We start from the raw sequence: 9652 nt of genomic DNA on the forward strand, positions 1-9652 counted from the left end.
TGATATGAAAAATGAGCTCGCTGTAAGTGCACCGACATATCTATTCAAGATATTCGACATTATTTTCAATCTGAGACGTCGTAGAAACCGGATTACACGTTTCGCATTTCAGTCGACCCCACCTTCACAACCTCAGCCTGTTTTGTACGATTTTCCGATCCTTGAACAGACCAGATCCTCGAATGAATGAATTCGGATTGTTGACCAGAGATTTTGCTTTTGTGTTTTCTTTTGATTGAATGTTGTAGCGTTCCTGGTCACATTAGTTCACCCGAATCCATATAGGCGTTGAGGGGATGAGATCAGATTGTTTGTTGCAAACGCGTTGCGGGCATCATTGTTGAATAAGCTCTAATGGGGAAAAAAGGATCAGAAGATTCACAGTTGACAACAGAGAATGGCATGCCTTCGGGTTCAGATCAGTCAGGAGAGAAGGGAGACAGCACTTCCCAGCTTCATGTGCTGGCCGTGGATGACAGCATTATAGATCGAAAAGTCATAGAAAAATTGTTGAAGAACTCCTGTTACAAAGGTAATATTGTATAGGGGCTGTGGTTTATAATTGATTTTAGACACTTCAGGGATTTGATAGATTATTATGTATGCATGTGTTTGATTGTAGTAACAACAGCGGATAGTGGGAAAAGTGCTCTGGAGTTTCTGGGATCAGGAGTTGATCACAATGTTGTAAATGTGAGTAGATCAAAGGGCAAGTCTTGATTAATTATTGTTCTAATAAATACATTATTTTTTTCAGAATAGTAATGTTATATAGAATTGATGATTAGGTGGGTTTGGAATATGTTCTAAAATTGTTTTTGTCTGGGTAAGAGTTTGTCTTTTTGGTTTCTGAAAAAAAAAGGGTTGTCTTTCTCGGACTTAAGGAAACAGGTTAACCCCGAAGACCCAGGGTAATTAGCAGGAGTGAAAGGCTCCCCTTAAGAACCACCTGCAGGGTAAATGATACATCCAGGTGGTCTGATTCTCATTGAATAACAGTAATGAGTCAACCTGCATTAGCAAATAGTATCTAATAATAACTATTTGACAACTGAATTATGATATTTTCCCACGATTTGAAAAAGCAATAGGTGATTAGTCCAGTTTCTTGAATCTCATTTAGTCCAGCATATCATTTATGTTTCAGGAAATTCAGGTGAGTATGATAATCACAGACTACTCTATGCCGGGAATGTCCGGATACGATTTTCTCAAGAGAGTAAAGGTATTTTCATCATTTCCAAATATTTAGAGGATAGAGGTATTTTCATTATTTCCAAATATTTAGAGGATAGAGAAAATCTTATTCATTTTGAAGCAGATAGCGACACTTTTGATGAAAATTTGCAGGAATCCTCGAAGCTCAAGGAGATTCCTGTGGTGGTCATGTCCTCTGAGAACGTGTCTTCAACGAAGAGCAGGTGAAATGCCAATGCTTTCTACATGTTCTTGTTTTCCAATAGCTGTAAACAATACAATATTACAATTGTTTTTACATGATTATATACTTAAGGGGCCTGTAAATTGAGCAGATGTCTGGACGAAGGCGCAGAAGACTTCATAGTGAAGCCCGTGCAGGTCTCAGATGTAAAACGACTGAGAAGTTATATAGGTAGGGTTCACGAATAGGGAAGCTACTGCCACATTGGGATATTGAATTTAGATTGAGATGATCACTCATATATATATTTTAGCTGACTCCAACGTATGTGCACGTCCGAATCATACACAATTATTTCAAAGAAAATGGCAAACAGTAATCTTACATTGACAGTAATCTTACAAGACGGACAGTAATGTTAGATGGAATTCCTCTAACATTCAGATGTAAAATAACTTAACAGAAATTGAAACTACAATTTTCTTCCCAAGATCTTCGATCCATTGAGAATGCCTAATTATCTCCCTGAGCTGAAGTCTGAAACACAGTGCACCACAAAGAAGTTTTACAGCGAGAACGCCTAAATCCACTCTCAAAGGACAAAAAAAAGGAAGGGAGGGAGCAGTTTGGGTTAATTGACGATAAGTAGACTCGTCAACAAGGACTTCTATGTGTCTAAAATATTTTCTGCTGTATGTGGAACAGTTTCCTTGGACGTTCCACATGTTATATTAGGATGAGATAATAATTACGTAAATGGAAGCTTTAGTTTTTGGATTATTGCAGTGAAGATTGATGCTAAAGCATTTGTGTGATTCAATAAATATGTGACCATAGAAACGATGGGCACAGCACAATGTTTTTCGTCCCAATGCTTTTTCATTTGTTTTAAAAGTTTTATTTTCTTGACATGTAATATTGGAGTATTTTCTTCTTTCTTGAAATGTAATATGAATTTGTTTTTCATCTATGTAAAATGAAAAATGTTATAATTTTGAAATTTGTATAAAGATATAAGGTATTGTATTGTAAATTATAATGAAATAATTATTTTTAAACATGAAACATGTTAATTTCTAAAACATAAAAAATAAGGAAATAAATATATAGAAAATACTAATTTTATTGTTAGAAAGAATTGTAAATTAATTAAAAGTAAATTACACAAATAACAATAAAATTAAAGCATATTAAAAAGTGTTGGATAATAGATAAATCAACACTCCCTGTGTGTTTAGTGACATGTACTAACTACTTCTCATGGATCCTTATCTCTGGCGATGCAATCGTTGACTAACACCTGCGGGTTTTGGTATAATGGCAATCATGATTCTCAACAAGTGGTATCAGAGCATAGGTCACGAGTTTGATACACACTCGACTCGCGTTGGGGGGGAATTGTTGGACAATGGATAAACCAACGCTCCCCATGTGTTTCATGACATGAACTAGTGGATCTTTATTTTTGACGATGTGATCATTGACTAACACCTGCGGATTTTGGTCTAACGACAATCGTGATTCCCAACAAAAAGTTGAACAAATCAAAATTTACAAAAGAAAATGACAATAAAGTAAATGTGTATAAGTGAATTTGGAGAAATCAAATTATTTCAACATTCTAATAGCAAGAAATAACAAACCATAAAGAAAATTATTTTAATGACAAAGCATCAAGCTTACTATTTTAATGATATATTATAAAGCAAAAACAAGAAAGGAAATATATGAAAGGAATTGAGTGGTGGAAATAAAACTACATGAATTGTAGAAATAAAATCACAACTCTTGGAAGAAAACAAATCAACAACCATCATTGAGAGGAGCTAGAAATGAAAGTTCATGAATTGTAGAAATAAAACCACAACTCTTGGAGGAAAATAAATCAACAATCATCCAATCCATAGGTAGTAAATCAAAAACCATCTAATCCATAGGTAGAATGGATTCAACCTCCATTGCAGTTACAAAGTACAAACCATGAAGCAAGCATTGAAGTGCATCCCTCATATTGTTTTATGAAGAAAAAAAAAAAAAAAACTTGAACCAAAACTTTATATCACTTCCAAATAATATTTTGCAAAAATGGTGCCTCCAATCCTATAGAGGATACTTCATGTTAAAAAAAAACAATCTAAGTTCTATATAGGATACTTCATGTTAAAAAAAAACAATCTAAGTTCAATCAATCTCTTGATTGATGAAATTTGTGTCAAAATATCCTAAAATCATGTAACTTTTTTGTGGAATTACTTTAGTCTTCTAGAAAACATGAAAGGATAAAATCCCTTACAAATCTCAACAATCTTCAAATTTCTCTAGAGAAATAAATAAAGAAAATCATTCTTGTTTTTGTTATTAATTTCTTACACTTAACCCTATGGGATTATATTAACCCCCCTCTCTCTCTATATATAAAATAAAAACTATGAGTCACTCTAAGATCAAGTGTAAGTCACATTTGAACTTAAATTAAATTAATTATATATAATTAGAAAACATAAGTCATATTAGTCTACAAAAGGATGAATTTTTAATGAAGGTTATGGCTTAGAGAAAGAATGTATGAAACATATATGTAGAATGGATCATAAAAATATAGAATCTGGAAGCCTATCAATATGCATAAGTGAGTAAAAAAATGTTACAAGCTTAGTTTTATGCATAATCTTCTCACACCAAAGGATTTCATTTGCACTTAGTGTCTTCGTGAAAATGTTATTGTTCTAAAATATTTAGAAATCATTAAGGTTGGAGATTTGTTCCAATATCTATAAAAAATCAAATTGTTATGTCGTCAAGTAGGTAAAACTATAGTTGGATAAAAATACATCCATGAACTACACATGGTTTTGTGTGGTTACAAACACATTGTTTCACCTGGTTGGAAACACCCTATAACCATTTCTTATTCCCCTTTTGTACATGGAATCTTAGTTCCACGTACCATTAGGCATATTGTAAGTATTGTAGGTATCCTGAAACTAGCCTTAGATCAATCAATCAATTGTCTCACTACTATACTGGCATTGATAACAACACTTGAGAAGATACTCTCATGTTATAGGATAATCTAGTATGACTAAGAGTATGGTCGATTCTTTTAGTTATAGCATTGAGATATTGGGTTGAGTACTACTATTGGAGCCTATCAATATATTAGAGAATTATACATAGAAAAAACTCATGTCCATAAGACCCTTCGATCCTTGCCAATAAAATTCCTCGCTACTTCCATCAACAAAAATAAATAAATAACAATTCAACAAATGGAATCTTCTATTAGTTTACGGATAGCGTCAATGACCAATTTTGATAAATAAAAATTATGAAATTTGGTAAATCAAGATGAAAAAATTTCTTAGTTCTCAAAATTGTACGAATGTTGTTGTAAATGGGTTTACAAAAATACATCAAACAAACATACAAACTATGAAAATGCTCAAAACTCTTAGTTAAATGAAAATAGAAAGAAGGATTAAGAGGAACAATAAATTATTCAGTAGTGATTAGAAGACTCACTTTCTCCAAAAAATGTAGCTGCACATTATGCCATGCAAACATGAGACACTTTATATATTTCATATCAAAGATTACATAAAGTAAACTATCAAAGTTGTAAACACTTATGAGTTTTGAGAATCTAAAGATGATGGATTCTAATTCTATTGACCAATTTATGACTTAGATGATGAATATTGAAAGTGATTAAGAAAAAATTGTGAAGATGTAATAAACAAGAAGGTTGTTGGGGGAGAGCTCCGCGAATGCCCGTAAGGGTTTTGGTTAAACCCTTTTTACTGCAACCTGTTATTGCCCACGTACCCGTACCCATCTGTTAACTGTTACCCTTCCCGTCTTTGGTCCATCTGTGGTTATCAGGATGTCTTCTACTGCTATATTGGGAGATTCAATGGAAATGGAGGAGGTGGTGGATTATTCTGAAGACCCGCATCCTGAACGTGTTATATTTGGGTGCCCTAACTTCTCATCTGCTGAAGTTGGCCCTAGCCTCCCATCAAAATCGTTTCCGTCTATCTCCCCTCTGGTGGTTGTCTTGTCGGATCACCACTCTGCTGCTCCTTCCAACGAAAATTCCCCTCAGGGTTCCCCTGCTCTGGACCTTCCCCCTCTGTCCCCTGGGACCCTCCATTTTCTGTCATCTATCACGCCTCTGTCACCCTCTATTGATCCGCATCCGCCTATCTCATCTTTCTTCGCCGCAATGTCTGTTGGTCCTCATCCTTCGGTAGCCACAAACCCATCCGCTTCCCTTCACTCACCATCGGGCTATTTTGAGACTCTAGCAATTAGGGTTAGGTCTACTAAATCCGTCCCTTTGGACAGTTCTCCGGACCCCTAAGCGGACCACCCATCTGCATCGCGAACAGGGAAGAAAGGAACAAAGTGTGGGAAAGCGACCTCAAAGGATATCTCGATCCGTTTTGGTGAGACCTCTGCTATCGGGGAAGCAGCTATCATGGCTAGTACCATTCTCGTTGGACATGTTCGTGGAAGGGCGTATTCAGCCACTCAGCTCACCCAATGGGTAAAGGAAATCTGGGGAGGCGTTCTTAAAGAATTACCTGAGGTACAAGTTTTACCTAGAGGTTGGTTTGCCCTCCATTTTGCAAAAGAGAACTACACAGACTTGGTGCTCGCCAGATACTGGCACATTGAGATGGCGCCAGTTCTATTAAAGAGATGGAGTCCTCTCTTTGATCCGGAGAGAGAACAAATTGGGGCCGGTCCACTGTGGGTCCGCCTGCCTGGGCTCCCTCTTCAGTACTAGTGTGAGGAGGTCTTCATCTGTATTGGGAATGCTCTGGGGTCATATCTTGACCATGATCGAACCTTCGTAGAGTCAAGGAACAAAACCCTTGCACGCATCCTGGTATACTTGGATACTCGTGAGGGTTTGGAGGAGAAGATTACCCTACATTGGGGGAAATATTCAAGGGTACAGATATTGGATTACGAAGGGGTTCCATTTCGATGTCATCGTTTTCACAAGGTGGGGCACATATTCAAGGACTGCCCCCTTAACAAGAAACCTGAAGATGCCCCTTTATCATCCAATGCACCTTCTAGGACTGTCTCACCGGCCATCCTGCGTTCACCTGTGCCGGTACCATCTGCCAGCAATCCTCAGAAGGCCGCAGGCGACGCTCGCATAACTCTCTCGCCGTCGGTCACCAGATCATGGGCAGCTGCTGAAGCCGCCATTGCTACGGGTACATCTCTCTCTCCTCCTTTATCTTGTATTTCTCCTTGCTCCTCCATGCATATTTCATCCATATCTGTTGCATATTGCACTTTTCCCACCTCTCCTATCTATGCACCATCGGTTCCCTCTCTGCATACTCTATCCTCCCCCTCCTCTTCTCCATCTTCATCACGGGGGTCAAAACCACATCATTATAATCTTCGTCCTCGTATTCTCACTCGTGTATCCCCTCGGAATATTGCTGGTTTGGGTCTTACCATTTCCGGGTCGGCCCCCATGACTTCTCGGGGGAGAAAATCATACTTGTCTAAAGCTATCAGGCGTGCTAGAGTAGAAGTAGCCTCTGGTCGCCAATCTACTCTTGACGGGGTTCTTAGAGTAGCGAACACCCTTGGCAGCCTCCCTCCATGAAGTGTTTATCCTTTAACTGCAGGGGCATGGCTAGTGCCTCTAAGAAGCTAGCCCTGCGTAGACTCTTTGAGACTGTACCTGTCGACATTATACTCCTCCAAGAAACCCTTGGCCCGGCTGATCTTGTCATAGATTCTTTAACCTTCATATCTCTGGGGTGGAGTTTTCTAGCGATGGATTCTATTGGGAGATCTGGGGGCCTTGCGATTGGCTACAACCCTTCATCCATCAAAGCACAAGCCTCTTGGGGAGGACAGGGGTTTATGGGTATAGATCTCTTCTCGGCAGACCTAGGGACCAGCCTTCGGGTTATTAACATCTATGGCCCCTGTCAACAAAGGTAGAATTTTTGGCGACATTTGCTGGGGCTCTCCATATTCTCTACTAACAATATCATTATTGGGGGTGACCTAAACTTCTCCCTGGGATATGGTGAATCTTGGGGATCCATGGCACAAGTGGACTTGATCACAGGCTATATGACAGATCTGCTAGAGAGATATAACCTGATTGGTGTCCCTATGAACAAAACACTCCCCACATGGAGGAACAAAAGAGTTGGTGAGGCCACCCTTGCTCGTAGACTAGATAGGTTCATCATGAAAGGGCTCCTTATACAGCAACTACATTTTTCCAAACAATGGGTTGGAACTTGAGGCATTTCGGATCACTACCCAATATATCTAGAGATCTTGGGACCTCACCAAAAGCCAAAAGCCCCTTTTAAGTTCAGTCATGGCTGGCTTCAGGATCCATCATATATTAATATGGTTAAGGAATTTTGGGCTGCAAATCCGATTGATCAATCTGAATCATTGGCAAAAGGTTTTTGCTCCAATCTATCCCAGCTCAAGCACCTCTCTATCAAATGGGCCAGAGAAAAGCACGAGAGGGAGAACTCAGCTCTCCTGCACATAGAATATAAACTCTGCTCTTTATTGGATCAGCGAGGCTTGGGGTTTATCACTGCGGAAGATAAATCCCACCTGGTGGAGCTAGAAAACCAGAAGTCAAAGATACTAAAAGATAGAGAGGAATGCATTCGTCTTCAAAGTAGAGCCATATGGTTAAAATCAAGAGATGATAACACTCGTTAATTTCATAACTATGCAAAAGGTAGAAAGGTCACAAATACCATATGGAACATTCCATTTCTAGAGGGTGGAGTGGTTGATACCTTCAACAAGCTCTCCCACCTGGGATCTACTCACTTCAGGAACCTCTATAAGCAACCTCCTGGCTCAACTATAGCTGACATTATCAACATTGCAAGACACTTCCCCAGGTTTGTAAATGAGCACGAGGCCGCGGCACTTTCCGGCCCCGTGACACCTGGGGAGCTTGAGGGCACTTTGAAATGGTTCAAAAAGGATAAAAGCCCGGGCCCGGATGGTTGGACCACAGAATTTTACCTTGCCTTCTATGAGCTTCTCACCCATGATCTACTGAGGGTAGTGGAGGAATGTTGAATATCTGGGTCTATGTATAATGCCATCAACTCGACTTTCATCGCTCTTATTCCCAAATTGGACTCCCCTTCCTCCTTCGATGATTACCAACCCATTTCTCTATGTAACTGTCTTTATAAGATCATCTCCAAGATCATTGCAAACCGCCTCCGCCCTATCCTGTTCCATCACATTGCCCCCAAACAATTTTCTTTCCTAGAACATCGTCAGATCCATGAAGCTATTGGCTCGACCCAGGAAGCCATTCACTCCATCTGGACCAGACACCTTAAGGCCATCACCCTAAAGATTGATTTGGAAATGGCTTTTGATCGTGATAGCTGGCTCTATATCAAGATGCTCCTTATCCATCTGGGCTTTCCCAATATGTTCATCACCTAGATCATGGTCTGTATCACCACTCCTACTTTCAGTGTACTGATCAATGGGTCTGCATCTCGTTTTTTTCACTCTGAAAGAGGGCTCAGATAGGGTTGTCCCTTGTCTCCTCTTCCTTTTTTGATTTTCATGGATAGTCTTAGTCGATTGATTACTTCAGCTAAGAGAGATGGGGACCTTTGTGGTCTCAAGATATCCGATGACTGTTACCTCACCCATCTTCTGTTTGTGGATGATGTCATTATTTTTCTTGATGGCAATATTAGGGATTCCTGCTCTTTTTCGAAAAACCTCTCCCTTTTCTCATCTGCCACTAGGATGCTAGCAAACCATTCAAAATCATCCATCACTTATACTCGAACTTCCATCCACGAGTCTCAATATGCTTATCAACTGTTTCCATACTGCATTAATCCCCTAGATCACGGCCTTAAATATCTAGGCTTTTGGATCAAGCTTGTCAGCCAGAAGATAGCTGACTGGACTTGGCTCGTCTCAAAACTGGAAAAATGGCTTAACATATGGAGTCACCAATATTTATCTAGATCTGGTAGACTTGTATTGGTTAAATCTGTACTGGAGGCTATGTCAGTCTATTGGATGGCTCTTGCTTGGATTCCGAGAAGCATCTTGGCCAGGTTACACCAAATTTGTAACAGATATCTATGGAATGGGAACCAGGACAAGCAGATTTTTGCATGGGTGGGATGGAATAAGATTTCACTGCCCAAAAAATGGGGAGGTTGGGGACTCAAAGACCTGCCCCTATTTGCATAGGATCTAGCT

At 39.3% G+C, this 9652-nt stretch overlaps 1 protein-coding gene across 1 annotated transcript; it reads left to right on the forward strand.

The window, feature by feature from the left end:
* Positions 1 to 248: 248 nt before the first annotated feature.
* On the forward strand, positions 249 to 2078 carry LOC149232379 (two-component response regulator ORR5-like). The gene is made up of 5 exons (XM_089381896.1): positions 249 to 532; positions 623 to 713; positions 1129 to 1225; positions 1351 to 1421; positions 1533 to 2078. Exons 1-5 carry the CDS (start codon positions 355 to 357, stop codon positions 1627 to 1629), a joined length of 534 nt encoding a protein of 177 aa, XP_089238022.1. The 5' UTR covers positions 249 to 354; the 3' UTR covers positions 1630 to 2078.
* Positions 2079 to 9652: the final 7574 nt, after the last annotated feature.

Source organism: Pinus tabuliformis, chromosome J (genome assembly GCF_031772625.1).
Source record: "Pinus tabuliformis cultivar Carrire ecotype Pingquan chromosome J, CPIR1, whole genome shotgun sequence".
NCBI lineage: Eukaryota > Viridiplantae > Streptophyta > Pinopsida > Pinales > Pinaceae > Pinus > Pinus tabuliformis.